The following is a 20,106-nucleotide window of genomic DNA, read 5'->3' as shown; positions in this document are numbered from 1 at the left end:
TTCAACAATTCAAGTAGGTTTATTTCAGTAGGAAGGATTGTAGGTCAATCAGGACCTAAAATGTATCAACACCAGCTTAGACACACAAGTTTTTTTTTCTAACCACAAGCACTGTCCAGGACATTTAACAGTTCATGTGGTAGGTCAAAATTCCTGGCCTTACACACACATTCATACACCACATTTAGCTGAAACCATGTTTAAATAAATAAAAGCGAACCAAAGGGACAGAGTATAAAAAGGGCAGAGTGTTTATTGGTTGTCTGGATGAGGCTTGGGTCACATCTCTCAGTTCAGAGGTCATAGTGCAAACCTGGGCCACATGACATGGGTGGGTCCTCACCAGGGTCAGAAAACAGGTGGTACAGGGATGGCACATGGACACACCCCACAGTTCATTGGGCATGGACAGAGCTAAGTGACGTCTTCAACACATCATAAACATCACTCTCCAACTGAGCCATATGGAGTAGAGTAGGTAGATGTCGCCCTAGACAATGATCCAAGGTCAGTTATACATTTTTCCCTATGGTTAAAATTAGGATTTGGAGGGAATATGCTTAACTATGGCTACAGGCAACTTCTCCATTCCTACAGTGCACACACAACACCCCCCTCCTGTGTAAACCAGTCACCTCAGCTGAACTGTAAAGGAAAATAAAAAATGAGACCTGCAGACAAATCCAAAAAGCAACTTCACTCAGACAGTTCACACGATTGTGCATTTGTACATTGACACAGAAACCTTGTAAATTTTGGTTACAATGTGGAAACCTCACAAACCTTTTTGACATTCAGAAAGTTCTCAGAAACAAAAGGCCCACCCTAACAGATTGTAAAAGCTCAAGGGCACTCCTAACCCTTTACCTATAATAGTAAGTTAGTTATGACACTGGTATACATGCAAACATCACTCACGCCCTGTTTGACACTACACTAACATGGGAAAATACCTTTCTTGCATTTCATCACTCACCCTTTTCATCTTGCATTGAAGCCCTCTATGTCCAGAGGAGAAAGAGAAGGTGAAGGGGAGTAGTGATGTGAGAGGAAACAAGAGATGGGAGTGGAAAAGAGGACAACAGAGGGGAAACGGACTGCTTTCGCCTCTGCTGGTCTTCTGTGGGCAGCTTCTGTCCGATTGCTTCACTGTCTAGCTCCTGCACCCCACCATCTGTACTAGATTCATTCAACTCTCTGTTCATACTCACTCCACATAGAATATGCCATACCACTTCCCACAGAGCTCTACACACTGCTCAACAGTGAGGAAATGACAGCCTAGAGGCTCTGCCTATCTAATCTTAATAAGGTATAATTTAAAAAAATACAAATTAAAAGTTCTACACACTCATACTATTACTTTCCTCTCATCCCTTTGTACCACGAACACTACCCCTCTCATTCCTCTCTTTCTCTGGCTTCCTCATCCACTCGTTTGTGTATGACAGAGCCCTGCTGGAGCGTAGATGTTAATGGAGCTGATGGTGTAGATGTGTGTGTGTGGGGTCATGCTGGGATAACTACCAGGAGCTGAGGAGTTGACCATCTGAAATGAGCCTCTGTAGGTCATTGAAATGAAGGTATGTAGAAGTTGCCCTTAGCCTCAGATCTAGGATCAGATTACACCAAGCAATTAGGGGGTGAATAAAAGTCTGGCCCTATATATCAGTGGTTAGGGATAAGTCCTACTTACCTACTCCCATTAGCTCAGCCTCTAGAGGACCTAAGAGACAACAGCTGCCACACAAGGCCCATGGGAGATGGAGTCTCTTGCTGCTAGAGTACAGTGTCAGTTTGAGGTGTGAGGAATATTATGCGAACTTGCTGGACCTCCGATTGTAAGTAGACAATTGACATGCTAACTAAAATAGACATAAACATAGCTATAGGAACAGATGGGAGATGTAAAACATTGTTACAAGTCAGGACCTAACCTGACTATCAAGTTGAGACAGAGACAGGAGAGAATTAAGCAATACGGCCCGAGGGGGTGTGGTATATGGCCAATATACCACGGCAAAGGACTGTTATATATTGGCCATATATCACAAACCCCCAAGGTGCCGTATTGCTATTATAAACTGGTTACCAACGTAATTAGAGCAGTACAAATACATGTTTTGTCATACCCATGGTACAGTATACGGTCTGCTATACCGCGGCTTTAGCCAAATAAGCATTCATCGCTCGAACCACCCAGTTTATAATGTAGGATAAATCACTATTAAAGCTATAAGTCCTTTCTGAGATGACTAGTATCAGAATATATGTTACTCCACCATCCTTATTCCTTTCCCCAAAAACATATTCATTTCATTTGTTCTAATTGGAACACTTGCTCCCAAATCTGAAATAAAATGTGTTTGGTACATTGGCACACCCCTGTGAAGATGCCAGGAGTATGGACCAGGGGAAAGGTCTAGAGGCTGCCAGGGAACTCTGCCTTAGAGTGTAGTAGGTCTGTACCGTACTCCTATGTGAGAAACTCATAGGTGAGAAAACATTAAAAAACTATAACAATAAAATAAAAAACAAGTCAATTAAAAAAAGGTATAGAATTGTCAGAAAAAGTGAAGAAACCAAAAATAAAATGTAACAGAAATGTAACAGACAATTAAAACAAGCTAGACATTTCCATGTCATCTACCGGGTAATACTGCCAATACATCCAGCACACCAAGAAAACTAAAACACTAAACAAAATCGTTAAAATTAATTCTGAATGGCTCCAGATAGCTTCATGTGTGTGTCTGCAGCAATGTGTGTGTGTGTGTGTGTGTGTGCGCGTGTGTAGCAGTCTGTGTGTATAAAACACACACTCAAGAGTTGTGAAGCAGGTTAGCTCAGGACCTGAATCTTCCACTCATGTTAAAGCAACAACAAAACAACAAGTTGAGAACATCATTTGTCTGATGTTGAAGGGAAACTTGGAGATTTTGGCAATGAGGCCCTTTTATCCACTTCCCCAGAGTCCGATGAAGTCATGGAAACCATTTGTATGTCTCTGTCTATGGGTATCTGTTAGCATGCTAGTAGATACCAATAGACTTCCAGCCATTGCGCTAACACTAGTTAGCATTGTCTCGCAAAACTACCTCCAACTTCCTTCATACTGGACACAGAGACATACAAATGGTTTCCATGACTTCATCAGACTCTGGGGAAGTGGATAAAAGGGCCTCATTGCCAAAATCACCAAGTTTCCCTTCAACACTCCCCCATCTTTCACTCTGCTCTATCGTTCACCTTTTCACAGCTTTCAAGTCTTTAGTGTTAATGTGTGTGTGTGTTCTGGGGAATCTAGAGCCTTAACAAGTGGACAGAGCACAGACGGCTGTCCAGAGAGTAACCCAAAAGCCTATTTCTAAAAGAGATATAACTGGGTCCATAACAGTGGAATAGAGGAAAGCTTAGACACTGGGTTTATGGTATCGGTGATGTGACCTAGCATACGCGCTCACATACATAGACCCGAGAAGGGGAGGCTCTGGAATAGAAAACAGTTGGAGACATTCAGGACGTGTGTGTGGGAGTAGATTCTGCTGGAATAGATTGAGAATCAGAGCCCTTCATGTTCACAATGCTGCAATCACACGCTCACTCCCCCTTGTCCGAGTGTGTGTGCTTGTGTGTACATTTGTGCATATGTGAATGAGCGAAAAGTGTCAGTTTTGTGAGCCCAACTCATGTCAAGTGTGTGAAGACACCATTGGGGTCTTGTGTGTGAGTCAAAGTGTGATAAAGAAAAGTGTTTAAAATCCCATTCCATTGGCTTAGTCCAGTGTTGTTTGTGAGTGTGTTGTTGTGTAAGTCCTGCCCTACAAAGTGCAGACTGTCTTCCACCAGACCACGGTGTGTCAAGAAGAGGGGGAGTGATGAAAAACAAGGATAAAGGATAAATAATGTCCATCCATCCCAAGAAAGAGGAGAGGAGACATCCCATAGTTCCACGAGGTTGATAGTCCACTGGAAAAAACTACAGAGACAATAAGAAAGGAGAAGTGGTGTAGTTCCCCATTCAGTAATCTACGCAGCCAAATTAACCACTGATTCAACACACTCATACACACACACGGCTCCTTAAGTTAAGGCAGTGGTGGCAGTGGGGGGGGGTTGCCGTGGGGCTGGGGTCAGGGTGTATAGGTCAGGGTCATGGCAGTGAAAGCTCCTGCTGCTAAGTCACTAACCCTCCTTCTCATCTCCTCCCCTATTCCTTTCTTTTCTCTCTCTATCGTTCTGTCCTCTTCAGCAGCAATCATTCAAAGGACATCAAATTGGCTGGGACCTGGAGAGAGAGAGAGAAAAGTATGAGGGCTGGTTGGTGTGGGTATATGTGTGGGTGAGTGTGTGTATGTGTGTCTGTTACCTGTTGTCTGTTGCTCTGGCAGGCAGCACTGAGGTGTTTGAACCACAGCAGGGCGTTCATTTTGTTCCCTGCCTGGTACTTATAGGTGTTACCTAGGAAACACAGAAACACACGGTCACAAGATGTCACTGTTGCAGAGAACTGGGATTCAGTCTCCCATCTCCATCTGTGTACAGCAGGAGCCATGAAGCTGCCGCAATACAGAACATATGAGAACAGAGACTTAGACTGTGTGTGTGTGTGTATATATATATATATGTGTGTGTGTAGGGAGAAAAAGACAGACGGTCAGATATTACAGGCATGCAGTACACATAGCAGACAGGGATACTGCTGGGTCAGACAGGAACCTGTGTGTGTTTGTGTGTGTCGGTACACATGTGTTTATGCATGTTTTTTTGTGTTTTTTTATTTATTTTACCTTTATTTAACTAGGCAAGTCAGTTAAGAACAAATTCTTATTTTCAATGACGGCCTAGGAACAGTGGGTTAACTGCCTGTTCAGGGGCAGAACGACAGATTTGTACCATGTCAGCTCGGGGGTTTGAACTTGCAACCTTTCGGTTACTAGTCCAACACTCTAACCACTAGGCTACCCTGCATACAATATGGGTGTATAGTGCATGTGAGAGAGAGTATGTATGGGGTGTGTTGAGGATTTACACCAAGGACATCCAGATCATCTGAGGAATGGAGATAAGTAGTTTGGCTGAACATTCATGTCTGTATGTGATTGGCTGAATAACTGTCAATCAAACAGTCACAGTCTCACCATGTTCAGAGTCTGTGAGCAGGAAGATGTCGGGATGTTCAGGGTCGTCTGCCATGATGGCCATTAACCCCACGACACACACACTCTTACTGCTAGATGACTTGAACTGATGAGATGAGAAGAGGAGAGAGGGAAGAGAAGAGGAGAAGACAAGAAGAGGAGAGAGGGAGAAGAGGAGAGAGGGAAAAGAAGAGAAGAGAGGGAGAAGGAGAGAAGAGAAGAGAGAAGAAGAGAAGGGAGGGGGAGAAGAGAAGAGAGGGAGGAGGAGAGAAGAGAAGGGAGAAGAAGAGAATATAAGGGAGGGGAAGAGAAGGGAGAGGGAGGAGAGAAGAGGGAGAAGAAGAGAAGAGAAGGGAGGGGGAGAAGAGAAGAGAGGGGGAGAAGAGAAGGGAGAAGAGAATATAAGGGAGGGGAAGAGAAGGGAGAGGGAGGAGAGAAGAGGGAGAAGAAGAGAAGAGAAGGGGGAAGAAGGGAGGGGAGGAGAAGAGAGAAGGGAGGGGAGGAGAAGAGAAGGGAGAGGGAGAAGAGGAGAGAAGGGAGAGGGAGAAGAGGAGAGAAGGAGAGGGAGAGGAAAAGAAGAGAGGGAGGAGGAGAGAAGATAAGGGAGAAGAGGAGAGGAGAAGAGAGAAGAAGAGAAGAGGGGAGGAGAAGAGAAGAGGGGAGGAGAAGAGAAGAGGGGAGGAGAAGAGAAGGGAGGAGAGAAGGGAGGGGAGAGAAGGGAGGGGGAGAGAAGAGAAGAGGAGAGAGGGAGAAGAAAAGAAGGAGAGACGAAAGGGAGAAGAAGAGAAGGGAGGAGAAGAGAAGGGGGGAGGGAGGGAAGGGAGGGGGAGAGAAGGGGAGGGAAGGGAGGGGGAGAAAGAGAAGAGAGGGAAGAAAAGAAGGAGAGACGAAAAGAAGGAGAGACGAAAGGGAGAGGGAGAGGAAAAGAAGAGAGAGGGAGGAGAAGAGAAGGGAGGAGAAGAGAAGGGGGAGGGAGAGAAGGGAGGGGGAGAGAAGAGAGGGGAGAGAAGAGGGGGAGAGAGAGAGAAGAAGAGAAGAGGAGAAGAAGAGAAGAGAGGGAGAAGAAAAGAGAGGGAGAAGAAGAGAAGGGAGAGGGAAAGAGAAGGGAGAAGAAGAGAAGGAGAGGGAAGAGAAGGGAGAGGGAAGAGAAGGAGAGGGAAGAGAAGGGAGAGGGAAGAGAAGGGAGAGGGAAGAGAAGGGAGAGGGAAAAGGGAGGGAAAGAAGGGAGAGGGAAAAGAAGAGAAGAGACGAGAGGGAGAAGAAGAGAAGGAGAAGGGAGAGGGAAAAGAAGATAAGAAAAGGGAGAAGAAGAGAAGAGACGAGAGGGAGAAGAAGAAAAGGAGAAGGGAGAGGGAAAAGAAGAGAAGATAGGGAGAAGGAAAAGAAGAGAAGATAGGGAGAAGAAGATAAGAAAAGGGAGAGGGAGAAGAAGAGAAGAAGAGAAGGAGAAGGGAGAGGGAAAAGAAGAGAGGAGAAGATAGGGAGAAGAGAAGAAGGGAAGGGAAGAGAGAGGGAGAAGAAAAGAGAGAGAAGAAAAGGAGAGAAGAGAGCATTCTGATATTATTGCTGATTCTTATAGTCCTATACAAGTATTCTTTCTGAAACCTAAGACACTACAGAAAAAAATAACATTTGTGAGAGTTTGAAAACAGTTGTCTGCAGACTGCACTCAGTTTGTAGATGGCGCTCTATGTGTGTATTTCCCTGCCACGAGGTTCCCATTACCCTGCGAGTGACACAGAGGACTAGGATTATATCCTTGGTCTCATTATCCAATGAGTGCTACCAGATGCTGCTCCACTCTTAAAATCCCTCCATCCCCTCCCACTGGGCTAGCCCCTAGCACCATGACAACATCCCCACCCACTGCGCTAGCCCCTAGACAACATCCCTCCATCCCCTCCCACTGTGCTAGCCCCTAGACCCATGACATCATCCCCTCCCACTGGGCTAGCCCCTAGACAACATCCCTCCATCCCCTCCCACTGCGCTAGCCCCTAGACCCATGACAACATCCCCACCCACTGCGCTAGCACCTAGAACCATGACAACATCCCCACCCACTGCGCTAGCCCCTAGACCCATGACAACATCCCCACCCACTGCGCTAGCACCTAGACAACATCCCCACCCACTGCTCTAGCTCCTATACCCATGACAACATCCCCACCCACTGCGCCAGCCCCTAGACCCATGACAACATCCCCACCCACTGCGCTAGCCCCTAGACAACATCCCTCCATCCCCTCCCACTGCGCTAGCCCCTAGACCCATGACAACATCCCCACCCACTGCGCTAGCACCTAGAACCATGACAACATCCTCGCCCACTGCTCTAGCCCCTAGATCCATGACAACATCCCCACCCACTGCGCTAGCACCTAGAACCATGACAACATCCCCACCCACTGTGCTAGCCCCTAGACCCATGACAACATCCCCACCCACTGCGCTAGCCCCTAGACAACATCCCCACCCACTGCTCTAGCTCCTATACCCATGACAACATCCCCACCCACTGCGCCAGCCCCTAGACCCATGACAACATCCCCACCACTGCGCTAGCCCCTAGACAACATCCCCTCCCACTGCTCTAGCCCCTAGACCCATGACAACATCCCCACCCACTGCTCTAGCTCCTATACCCATGACAACATCCCCACCCACTGCGCTAGCCCCTAGACAACATCCCCACCCACTGCGCTAGCCCCTAGACCCATGACAACATCCCCACCCACTGCGCTAGCCCCTAGACCCATGACAACATCCCCACCCACTGCGCTAGCCCCTAGACCCATGACAACATCCCTCCATCCCCTCCCACTGCTCTAGCCCCTAGACCCATGACAAAATCCCTACCCACTGCTCTAGCCCCTAGACCCATGACAACATCCCCTCCCACTGCTCTAGCCTCTAGACCCATGACAACATCCCCACCCACTGCTCTAGCTCCTATACCCATGACAACATCCCCACCCACTGCGCTAGCCCCTAGACAACATCCCCACCCACTGCGCTAGCCCCTAGACCCATGACAACATCCCCACCCACTGCGCTAGCCCCTAGACAACATCCCCTCCCACTGCTCTAGCCCCTAGACCCATGACAACATCCCCACCCACTGCGCTAGCCCCTAGACCCATGACAACATCCCCACCCACTGCGCTAGCCCCTAGACAACATCCCCACCCACTGCTCTAGCCCCTAGACCCATGACAACATCCCCTCCCACTGCACTAGCACCTAGACCCATGACAACATCTCTCCATCCCCTCCCACTGCTCTAGCCCCTAGACCCATGACAACATCCCCTCCCACTGCACTAGCACCTAGACCCATGACAACATCTCTCCATCCCCTCCCACTGCTCTAGCCCCTAGACCCATGACAACATCCCTCCATCCCCTCGCACTGCTCTAGCCCCTAGAGCCATGACAACATCCCCTCCCACTGCGCTAGCCCCAAGACCCATGACAACATCCCTCCATCAGGCACTCCACTAGTTTTTCATTCCTCTCGCTCTCTCCTTCCTCTGAGCTCCTGTGCAGTTTCAAATCTGCTGTGCGAGTACTGTTCCCCTGTCAAACTGATACTGTCCACACACACCTTCTCACTCCCTCCCGCTTTCCCTTTGCTGGCTGGATTTATCACACTGGAACAATGAGGCAGCAACAGCCAGGTCTGGAGACCCAGAGTGTGTGGAAGGGGATGGTATGAGGGAGGGAGACTGGATGATGGAGGGAGGGAGGTGTAGAGTGGGAGGGCTGAGAGAGACTTACATGCTTTCTCTCTGTGGCCTTTAGGGACTTGGCAGGGTAGAAGTAGAGCTGAGTTCCACACAGAGCAACCCAGAACTTGGTCCACGACGCTACCTATACACACAGTCAGAGGTCAGGGTTTATAGGTCATACGCAATAGTCACTTACACCAGTCTATCAATACAATACAACTTTAAAGATACTCCTAATACATACAACTAGTTTCAGGGCAACATACAGTACACATAAATCAATAGGATATGCTTATAACAGTAGTCCATTATTGAAGACCGAGTTTAGGCTACTAAGACCAGTACAGACGCAAATATAAATAGATGTTATAGTGGAAATCTGTGAGTTATGTTGCCTACAGATATAATTCTGTTGCCGCTTGTTTGCTTCAGCAGAGAGACAGGGACAAAGAAGTAAACATGGAGCGAGTGAGATGTAGAGCAACAGAGACAGCGGGACAGAGAGAGAGTATGAGCTTTTTCCAGGCCTGGTTGGTTGGAGAATAAAATGTCTGCTCTAAACAAGACCTGCTGAGAGGAAACACAGGCTCACAGAGTAATAAAAGACTAATGGAGTGTGGCTCTGACTGTGCGTGTGTTGCGTGCATATGCAAAAGAAAGACAGAAAGAGGGAATCATACAGAGGCCAAGAAGTTGTTATATCAAAGAAAACAGGTCTTATGTCACCTACTGTAAACTTTATGCTACCCTTACGTAGCCTTATGTCAGCTCTGCCAGCCTCAAGCATATAACCATGTCCAGATGAGTTTCCATCCCAGAGCGACAGCAGAGAGAAGCTCATTAAATACAAATAACAGTCAGGATGACAGCAATAGATGAGACAGCTGAGATACAGCAGGGAGAGAGGGAAGCGAAAGAGAGCAGGAGGAATGCAGCGAAAGAGCACGGAGAACAGGGGTACCACAGTGAAAGGGCAGAGAAACAGAAGAGAGGGAGAGAGAGAAAGAGAAAAGGGAGCTGGTGGTTTGAATGTATTTATTAGTCTCTGAGGTGTACTGTTTTGCTTAGTCTTGAGAGTGTTTCTACAGCACTGTTGGGCTCTCACCATCAACACACAGCTACAGGGACAACCCTGACAAAACAGATGGCTGGCTGTGTGTGTGTGTGCATGTATATGTCCTTCTCTGTCTGTACAGTACACGTTTTGGTGTTCCTTCTGTAAATACAATATGTTCTGTGTGTGTGGTAGTGTATGTTCTCACCGTGGGTTTCTTGCCCTCCTTGAGGACAGTCTTGCGTCGTAGGACTCCCTGTACGGTGACGGCTCCAGGGTACAGGTGCACCGCTAACTCCTCAGACTCTGCCGAGCTACAGCAGAACACAGCAGGGTTACAACACACACACAGAAACACAAGCAGACGCACACTCCGTGACAAGGACATAGACATGCACTCACAGAAATACGAAAAGCACTTTGTCTGAAGTATGGCCAGTCGGAATCTGTAGGGAAGTTTCCTCATTAATCAATATCTGAACTGACCTATCTGCAAATTCAATCAACTGTGTAGCAGCAGTATTTGGTTTGCTTTGAATCAATTCCACAGATGCATTTTCCTTTCAATATATTCCTGGAAGGTTCCAGTGCAGAGTCTGTCTGGCTGTGATCACAGAGAGTAAGAAGAGGGCAGCCAGTGGGAGCAAGAAGGAAACCAGTGAAGCATTAGAGAGAAGAGAACACAATCCATCATAACTGTATGGAGCTAGAATAGAAGTGTATAGCAGGTCATCCCTGACTGACAGAGCTCCCAGCAGTATGACACTGGGAACTTACTGGAACATTCTGAATCTGTCACTTCTAACGAAACCTGCAGGGTCCACATAATGATTCATTGACGATCCCATATCAATGTTTGAACAGTAAACAAGTCATTAAAATGTATGTGAGATATGCCATACAGGGAGAGCAAGAGTGTTGCTAAAATGGTCTGGTTTAACGGAGAATCACCCAGAGGCCCACCACCTGATTATACCACACACACACACACACGTTATGATCTTCTATCCTCGTGGGAACCTAAAATTCATTTCCAATCAAAATCCTATTTTCCCTAACCCCGAACATAACCCTAACCCATAAGCCTAAAATAGTGTTTGTCCTCATGGGGACGTGATAAATGTCCCCACAAGGGAGAATTTCCCTTGTTTTACTATACTTGTTGGGACTTAGAAGATAGAAGAACCAATCCCCCCCCCTCCCACACACACACACAAGCACACTGGCCCCAGGCAGAGATAGGAGCTGTGGGATATGGGGACAGCAGATGGCAGGGTGGAGAGATGGTTGAGAGGGGTGTATAGGAGGAGTAGGGGCACAGAGGAGGAGTAGGGGCGCAATGTGTGTGTGTACCTGCTGGGCCTCAGGCCTCCTCTGTAGGGGATTCTGGCCACGCGGGTCACAGGCCCCAGAGAGTGATAGAACCGAGTCCTGTTCAGGGTGGGACAGGCACAGGGTGGAGGCACGGAACACTGTTAAGGTTGGGTTCTCTCAGCTTGGCTCATTGTAAAGGTTCAGATTAGTGTTAAGGTTGTTGTCGTTTTGGCAAAGCGTCAGGGTTGGGTTCAGGACGTTTGTTCAGGTTCTTTCAGGATGGTTGTTCTGGTACAGATCAACGGACGGTGGGACATAAGGCCTCTGTGACCTGTTACTGTGTTTGAACCTCAATACGTCAAGACTGTGTTCGCCCACTGAGCTGAAGCCTAGGCATTACCAAAAAACTTCTGTCACACTAGCATGGAGCCGGTGAGAGAGACTAGGAGAGAGCGGCTCAGAAGGCAGCAAGTGCTGCTTGCCTGTAGGCTAAGCTTTGGTCAAAGACCTGTGTGTCTGTACAGATTGTTACCTCTCAAAGGCTGGCCAGGACATCTCCTCGCTGAGCTCTGAACCTTCACTGCTCCCTGCAGACAGACAGAGACGTGTTACTGTCAAAGTCAACAGACAGGAATGATGTTAAAGGTAATTATGATGCAACTATGGTGGTGATATGATAGGAGTTACAATTATCATCCTGAATATTAAGGCTATACGCACTACATGTTAAACACATAGACACGCAACCATGCAAATTGTCTGGGTTATTATTTATTTGGACATCACACATTATAGTCTTACTCTTATTAAGACATAATACACACTCACTAAAATCACATCCAATATCATACACAACCTATTCATATTTAGCACACACATAATATCTTGACTCAATTTTCTAACATCTGTGGCATTGGCTCACAGGCAAGGGAATCAAACGAATATTGCTAGAACCCGTTTCTTGAATTGTAAATATCAAACATTTGAAATCTCTCATTTTGATTGTCATAATACCTCGTGGCAGTAACTTTACAAGCGCTAATTATGGCCGATTTAGACTGAGAATAGTATCTAGTTATAGTAAGGAGGGAATAAGCATAGCCAGTTATAATTGTACCAGTTTAGCAGATTATAAAAAAGATGATCAGTTTTTATGTGGCTAAAAGAAAAGGAATATAACATACTGTTTACAGGAAACTCACTCTACATCCTTAGATGAAATTATTTGGAAAAAGGAATGGGGGTGGTGAAATAATTCTGTCATGTACAAAGGAACTCAAAAGGTGTGACGATATTAATTAACAAAAATGTTATACCAATTTATTGAATTTACAGGCAACAAATGATCAAATCATTATGATGGGAGACTATAACAGTGTTAAGTAATGGGCCCTGAAGGAAGTCACCACCGTGCCTGTTAAAAGCTTCTTCAGGACAGGAGTCCCATCAATGGGACAGTTGTAAATCATGCAGTGCGTTATGTCAAAATCGCAGGTTTTAGAGAAACAACAAATGTCGGTACATATAAGTGTCTTATATCGGCTGAAAGCTTAAATTATTGTTAATCTAATTGCACTGTCCAATTTACAGTAGCTATTACTGCGAAAAAATGACATGTTATTGTTTGAGGAGAGCTCCTAACAAAACCGCAATGTTTGATAAATTCACCTCTGTGAAATGTGTACTTAGATTCTGAAATTTTGCTCTGATTTATCATCCAAAAGGGTGACAGAGATATGAAGTGCCGTTTTGTTAGATAAAATCATTTTTCATATCCTAAAAAGGTCCATATAGCATGCACAATCGATTTTGTATTTCCACTTGTTCAGTTTGCAAAGAAAGGAATCTTTGAAAATCTCACCCTAAACGTTGTTTCAACGAGTCAAATCACGTTCATATCTATTCCTCAGAGATCCTAGAAGGTAACAAGACTTCAATATTTTATTAGGGGTGTAGTATATCCTATAGGACACCATATTTGGTCAGAGGGCGACGCCTTCATGGCACGCCGATCACTTGAACGACTATCTTTGTCAAATAAGCACCAATCAGGGTTAAACAAAACTAGCTAGATGGCCAATGAGCTGGGCTTTACGGGAGTATCCAGAAACCATGTATATGTCGTAAAATGTAGCAACTAACCTTGTACGACAGCATGCCTTTTCATTTAGGACAAAAATAAGAATATTCAGAGTTATGAAGTTATGAAAACTGGTTGTTTTGCAAATGTTGAACTTATAATATGGCTACTAATACTTGTATACAGATCTGACGATATTCTTGCAGAAAAATGGAATCTCCTTCACGATTTGCCCAAATGTACCTTGGGGACTTCACACTAAAAGTCTCGAGTCATACTTCAAGTTATCTGAAACTTTGCACATAAACTGCTGCCATCTTGTGGACACTATCGGAATTACAACCAGAGTGATGGCTATAACTGTGACCTTTCCCTTGCATTTCAAAGATGGTGGTAAAAAACACTGGTTGTTTTTTTCTTTGTATTTTATTCTACCAGATCTATTGTGTTATATTCTCCTACATTCAATTCACATTTCCACAAACTTCAAAGTGTTTCCTTTCAAATGGTACCAAGAATATGCATATCTTTGCTTCAGGGCCTGTGCTATAGGCAGTTAGATTTGGGTATGTCATTTAGGCGAAAATTGGAAAAAAGGGGGCTATCCCTAAGGAAAATATAACAAAAATATAACAAATATTATAAACACATTAGAACGAGTGGATATTTGGAGACTAAAAAAAACAAAACAAAACGTATGAGATATACATGGAGGAGACTAAATTACCCTGGTCATCTTGACTACTTTGTCTCTTTCTCTCTTGCATCAAAGGTTAAAAACATTAATAGGAGACAGAATGCGATTGGATCATCATCTAATTGGCCTTCACATAATTTCCACATGGACAGGGATGTTTAATCTAAGTTTACTGGAGGACAATTTATTTTTTTAACTAAGACAGAATCATTTAGAACTGAATTTTTCCAGTATAATATAGGTTCAGAAAATCCCATTATTGTTTGGGATACCTTTAAATGTACCTTCAGAGGTCATTCAATTCAATATTCATCAATAATAAAAAAGCAGTTTCTGGCTAAAGAAACAAGACTAACAAGGGAAATCCATGAACTAATAGTACAGGTAGATAGCAATAAAAACGATACTACAGAGATACAAAATAAGTTAGAGGAAAAACAAAAAGAACTTGAGGAACTTATTCAAGAACGATCTAATGTAATCTATTACAAAAATAAAGCAAACTGGATGGAATATGGAGACAAATGCACCCAAATTCTTCCTGAATCTCCAACACAAATAATTTGCATAAACTCGTTACCGAAGACAGAGTCATCTATGATTCTCCGAATGATATTTTAAGGCAGTGGTGGCTGCCGTGGGGCTGGGGTCAGGGTGTATAGGTCAGGGGTCATGGCAGTGAAAGCTCCTGCTGCTAAGTCACTAACCCTCCTTTCTTCTCATCTCCTCCCCTATTATTTTTCAACAAGCATTGCAGAGCTGGCAACAATTTGAATTTCATCCCCCTGAAAAGATAGAACAAATATTACGGCTGAACTCAAATGTGCTGGTTGATAAAATATATTTATGGGAAAGATTTTTGAAAAGTGTATTTTGTTTTTAAATTATATTGTAAATTGGAATGGTAGAGTTATGTTTTTCATGGAGTAATCAGAATTATATGGGAAGGTCAGCTCAATCCAAGATCACAACTAATTGTACCCCCAAACTGGAGGCAGCAGGTGGCAGCGGAAGGAGGTAGGGAACTGGTATTTCTGCCCAATATAAAGGATCAAAACTGGCAGAGGAATACAAATAGCATATATAGGAATGTATGCCAGTGTCATTTGAGGATCAGGATATTGACAACTGTGCTATACAGGTTGCAAAATAGTTGGGAAGAGATTTTTGATGTACCGATTCCATGGTACGAGTTGATATATAAAATTTACGTAAGATTCAAGACTTCATGCTTTTCATCTCAAATGATTATATAGAATTCTTGCCACCAACAAAACGTTGAATATTTGGGGCATACAATCATCGAAGCTCTTCAGATTTGGTTGTGATACAGAATCAATAGACCATTTATTTTGGTATTGCCCGCAGGTAGCCTGTTTTTGGTCTCAGATTCAGGAATGGCTGAAAATGCATAACATTGATCTAAAATTGACCCTAGAAATAGTACCGTTACATGCTGACCAGACCAGACACATCGCGTGCGCTGCAAAATAAATGTAGAAATCCATGTTATTCAATTATTGCACCCACACTCCTTGCGAGCGTCTGTGTTGCCAACGGCTAAAATAGAATTCCTTTCTATTTCTGATGCAGATCACGCTGAAAGTCCTGCCTGTCCCATCTCCTCATTGGTTTATAGAAGCAGGTACCCACGTGCCATCTCCTCTTTGGTTATACCCACGTGGGTGATTGAAAGACTAAATGTTTTGCCGGTTGTCGTGGTAAAAGTGTAGATGCCAATCACCATATAAGTTCAAAGATGAAAAAACCTGGAAGGAGGAGAGATGACTAGAAACGATTCGGTTGGCCGTTTTATGTGTGGATTAATTGTCGGAGTAGAAGACCTTGTGCATTTAAGGTAAAATAACAACTCAATGTTTATATTCCAGGACAAATTAGCTAGCAAGTGCAAGTTAACTAGATAAATTGCCATACATGTTTAATGCTTTTCGACCTGTCCCCAAATTAATGTAATTGGTTCAGAGTTTGTTTTGATATTTTAACCTGCGTGTCGTGATCGCATTTGGTGTAGTGGGACAAAAAATACATTCATGCATGATGGCGCACGCGCGCAGCCGGTCTGGGTTCCGTGTTAGGAGATCTGGAGAGACCAGGTCAGTCAATTACTAATATACTAATTCTCGTTGTAAAAGTATTTATCTTCAACTCGCAATCTGTGGATTCTATTTGATTAGACAGATTGAAATTCTGTTCAAATTCACAACATATTTGAAAGATATATGGTGCATAGAAATGTAAAGAGGGTGGTCAGCAGAGATGGGTGGGAGGGGCTGAGGGAAGCTGAGGGTTGGGATGTGGGATTGGAGACAAGTGGGAGTGGAGTTGAGGGTCAAAATATAAGTTTTAAAAGATTACGTCGAAATAAAACAAAAAGTATGTTTGAATGACACTGAGGGGCAGTGTTGTTTAAGTTAATTCCGTTTTGACTGAGGCTGATGCTGTGCAGGTGTTTGTACACATGCAATATACACACACCCTCCTTCAAATGCACACACACAGACACACGGACGGACACACACACACGTAAATAGTGCCATATAGTGGGGCAAAAAAGTATTTAGTCAAATCAAAATCAAATCAAATTTTATTTGTCACATACACATGGTTAGCAGATGTTAATGCGAGTGTAGCGAAATGCTTGTGCTTCTAGTTCCGACAATGCAGTGATAACCAACAAGTAATCTAACTAACAATTCCAAAACTACTCTCTTATACACAGTGTAAGGGGATAAAGAATATGTACATAAGGATATATGAATGAGTGATGGTACAGAGCAGCATACAGTAGATGGTATCGAGTACAGTATATACATATGAGATGAGTATGTAGACAAAGTAAACAAAGTGGCATAGTTAAAGTGGCTAGTGATACATGTATTACATAAGGATGCAGTCGATGATGTAGAGTACAGTATATACGTATGCATATGAGATGAATAATGTAGGGTAAGTAACATTATATAAGGTAGCATTGTTTAAAGTGGCTAGTGATATATTTACATCATTTCCCATCAATTCCCATTATTAAGTGGCTGGAGTTGGGTCAGTGTCAATGACAGTGTGTTGGCAACAGCCACTCAATGTTAGTGGTGGCTGTTTAACAGTCTGATGGCCTTGAGATAGAAGCTGTTTTTCAGTCTCTCGGTCCCAGCTTTGATGCACCTGTACTGACCTCGCCTTCTGGATGATAGCGGGGTGAACAGGCAGTGGTTCGGGTGGTTGATGTCCTTGATGATCTTTATGGCCTTCCTGTAACATCGGGTGGTGTAGGTGTCCTGGAGGGCAGGTAGTTTGCCCCGGTGATGCGTTGTGCAGACCTCACTACCCTCTGGAGAGCCTTACGGTTGAGGGCGGAGCAGTTGCCGTACCAGGCGGTGATACAGCCCGCCAGGATGCTCTCGATTGTGCATCTGTAGAAGTTTGTGAGTGCTTTTGGTGACAAGCCGAATTTCTTCAGCCTCCTGAGGTTGAAGAGGCGCTGCTGCGCCTTCTTCACGACGCTGTCAGTGTGAGTGGACCAATTCAGTTTGTCTGTGATGTGTATGCCGAGGAACTTAAAACTTGCTACCCTCTCCACTACTGTTCCATCGATGTGGATAGGGGGGTGTTCCCTCTGCTGTTTCCTGAAGTCCACAATCATCTCCTTAGTTTTGTTGACGTTGAGTGTGAGGTTATTTTCCTGACACCACACTCCGAGGGCCCTCACCTCCTCCCTGTAGGCCGTCTCGTCGTTGTTGGTAATCAAGCCTACCACTGTTGTGTCGTCCGCAAACTTGATGATTGAGTTGGAGTGGGTGAACAGGGAGTACAGGAGAGGGCTCAGAACGCACCCTTGTGGGGCCCCCGTGTTGAGGATCAGCGGGGAGGAGATGTTGTTGCCTACCCTCACCACCTGGGGGCGGCCCGTCAGGAAGTCCAGTACCCAGTTGCACAGGGCGGGGTCGAGACCCAGGGTCTCGAGCTTGATGACTATGGTGTTGAATGCCGAGCTGTAGTCGATGAACAGCATTCTCACATAGGTATTCCTGGTTGAGATTGCATCGTCTGTGGACCTATTTGGGCGGTAAGCAAATTGGAGTGGGTCTAGGGTGTCAGGTAGGGTGGAGGTGATATGGTCCTTGACTAGTCTCTCAAAGCACTTCATGATGACGGAAGTGAGTGCTACGGGGCGGTAGTCGTTTAGCTCAGTTACCTTAGCTTTCTTGGGAACAGGAACAATGGTGGCCCTCTTGAAGCATGTGGGAACAGCAGACTGGTATAGGGATTGATTGAATATGTCCGTAAACACACCGGCCAGCTGGTCTGCGCATGCTCTGAGGGCGCGGCTGGGGATGCCGTCTGGGCCTGCAGCCTTGCGAGGGTTAACACGTTTAAATGTCTTACTCACCTCGGCTGCAGTGAAGGAGAGACCGCATGTTTTCGTTGCAGGCCGTGTCAGTGGCACTGTATTGTCCTCAAAGCGGGCATAAAAGTTATTTAGTCTGCATGGGAGCAAGACATCCTGGTCCGTGACTGGGCTGGGTTTCTTCTTGTAGTCCGTGATTGACTGTAGACCCTGCCACATGCCTCTTGTGTCTGAGCCGTTTAATTGAGATTCTACTTTGTCTCTGTACTGACGCTTAGCTTGTTTAATAGCCTTGCGGAGGGAATAGCTGCACTGTTTGTATTCGGTCATGTTGCCAGACACCTTGCCCTGATTAAAAGCAGTGGTTCGCGCTTTCAGTTTCACGCGAATGCTGCCATCAATCCACGGTTTCTGGTTAGGGAATGTTTTTATCGTTGCTATGGGAACGACATCTTCAACGCACGTTCTAATGAACTCGCACACCGAATCAGCGTATTCGTCAATATTTTTTATCTGACGCAATACGAAACATGTCCCAGTCCACGTGATGGAAGCAGTCTTGGAGTGTGGAGTCAGCTTGGTCTGACCAGCGTTGGACAGACCTCAGCGTGGGAGCCTCTTGTTTCAGTTTCTGCCTGTAGGCAGGGATCAACAAAATGGAGTCGTGGTCAGCTTTTCCGAAAGGGGGCGGGGCAGGGCCTTATATGCGTCGCGGAAGTTAGAGTAACAGTGATCCAAGGTTTTACCACCCCTGGTTGCGCAATCGATATGCTGATAAAATTTAGGGAGTCTTGTTTTCAGATTAGCTTTGTTAAAATCCCCAGCTACAATGAATGCAGCCTCCGGATAAATGGTTTCCAGTTTGCAAAGAGTTAAATAAAGTTCGTTCAGAGCCATCGACGTGTCTGCTTGGGGGGGGATATATACGGCTGTGATTATAATCGAAGAGAATTCTCTTGGAAGATAATGCGGTCTACATTTGATTGTGAGGAATTCTAAATCAGGTGAACAGAAGGATTTGAGTTCCTGTATGTTTCCTTCATCACACCATGTCTCGTTAGTCATGAGGCATACGCCCCCGCCACTCTTCTTACCAGAAAGATGTTTGTTTCTGTCGGCGCGATGCGTGGAGAAATCCGTTGGCTGCACCGCATCGGATAGCGTCTTCCCAGTAAGCCATGTTTCCGTGAAGCAGAGAACGTTGCAGTCTCTGATGTCCCTCTGGAATGCTACCCTTGCTCGGATTTCATCAACCTTGTTGTCAAGAGACTGGACATTGGCAAGAAGAATGCTGGGGAGTGGTGCGCGATGTGCCCTTTTTCGGAGACTGACCAGAAGACCGCTACGTTTCCCTCTTTTCCGGAGTCGTTTCCTTGGGTCGCTGCATGCGATCCATTCCGTTGTCCTGTTTGTAAGGCAGAACACAGGATCCGCGTCGCGGAAAACATATTCTTGGTCGTACTGATGGTGAGTTGACGCTGATCTTATATTCAGTAGCCACCAATTGTGCAAGTTCTCCCACTTAAAAAGACGAGAGAGGCCTGTAATTTTCATTATAGGTACACTTCAACTATGACAGACAAAATCAGAAGAAAAAAAATCCTGAAAAATCACATTGTAGGATTTTTTATGAATTTATTTGCAAATTATGGTGGAAAATAAGTATTTGGTCACCTACAAACAAGCAAGATTTCTGGCTCTCACAGACCTGTAACAACTTCTTT

At 45.1% G+C, this 20,106-nt stretch overlaps 1 protein-coding gene across 6 annotated transcripts in view; it reads right to left on the bottom strand.

The window, feature by feature from the left end:
• LOC115108482 (ras-specific guanine nucleotide-releasing factor RalGPS2) overlaps nt 1–20,106 on the bottom strand; it is a 155,832-nt gene continuing 135,726 nt past the window's right edge. For 4 of the 6 annotated variants that reach the window (XM_029632858.2, XM_029632859.2, XM_065009076.1 and 1 more), the window contains 7 exons: nt 11,772–11,826; nt 11,279–11,356; nt 10,134–10,239; nt 8,921–9,013; nt 5,142–5,247; nt 4,370–4,461; nt 1–4,288 (listed from right to left, as the gene is read on the bottom strand). In XM_029632858.2, coding sequence (XP_029488718.1) covers nt 4,259–4,288; nt 4,370–4,461; nt 5,142–5,247; nt 8,921–9,013; nt 10,134–10,239; nt 11,279–11,356; nt 11,772–11,826 — 560 coding nt within the window. In that variant the 3' untranslated portion in view covers nt 1–4,258. The remainder of the gene's footprint in view (nt 4,289–4,369; nt 4,462–5,141; nt 5,248–8,920; nt 9,014–10,133; nt 10,240–11,278; nt 11,357–11,771; nt 11,827–20,106) is intronic. The other 2 variants (XR_003860348.2, XM_029632860.2) reach the window with 2 other exon arrangements.

This window comes from Oncorhynchus nerka, linkage group LG24 (assembly GCF_034236695.1).
Source record: "Oncorhynchus nerka isolate Pitt River linkage group LG24, Oner_Uvic_2.0, whole genome shotgun sequence".
NCBI lineage: Eukaryota > Metazoa > Chordata > Actinopteri > Salmoniformes > Salmonidae > Oncorhynchus > Oncorhynchus nerka.
The sequence above is the reverse complement of the archived record's forward strand: the minus strand, read 5'-3'. Positions and strand labels throughout refer to the sequence as shown.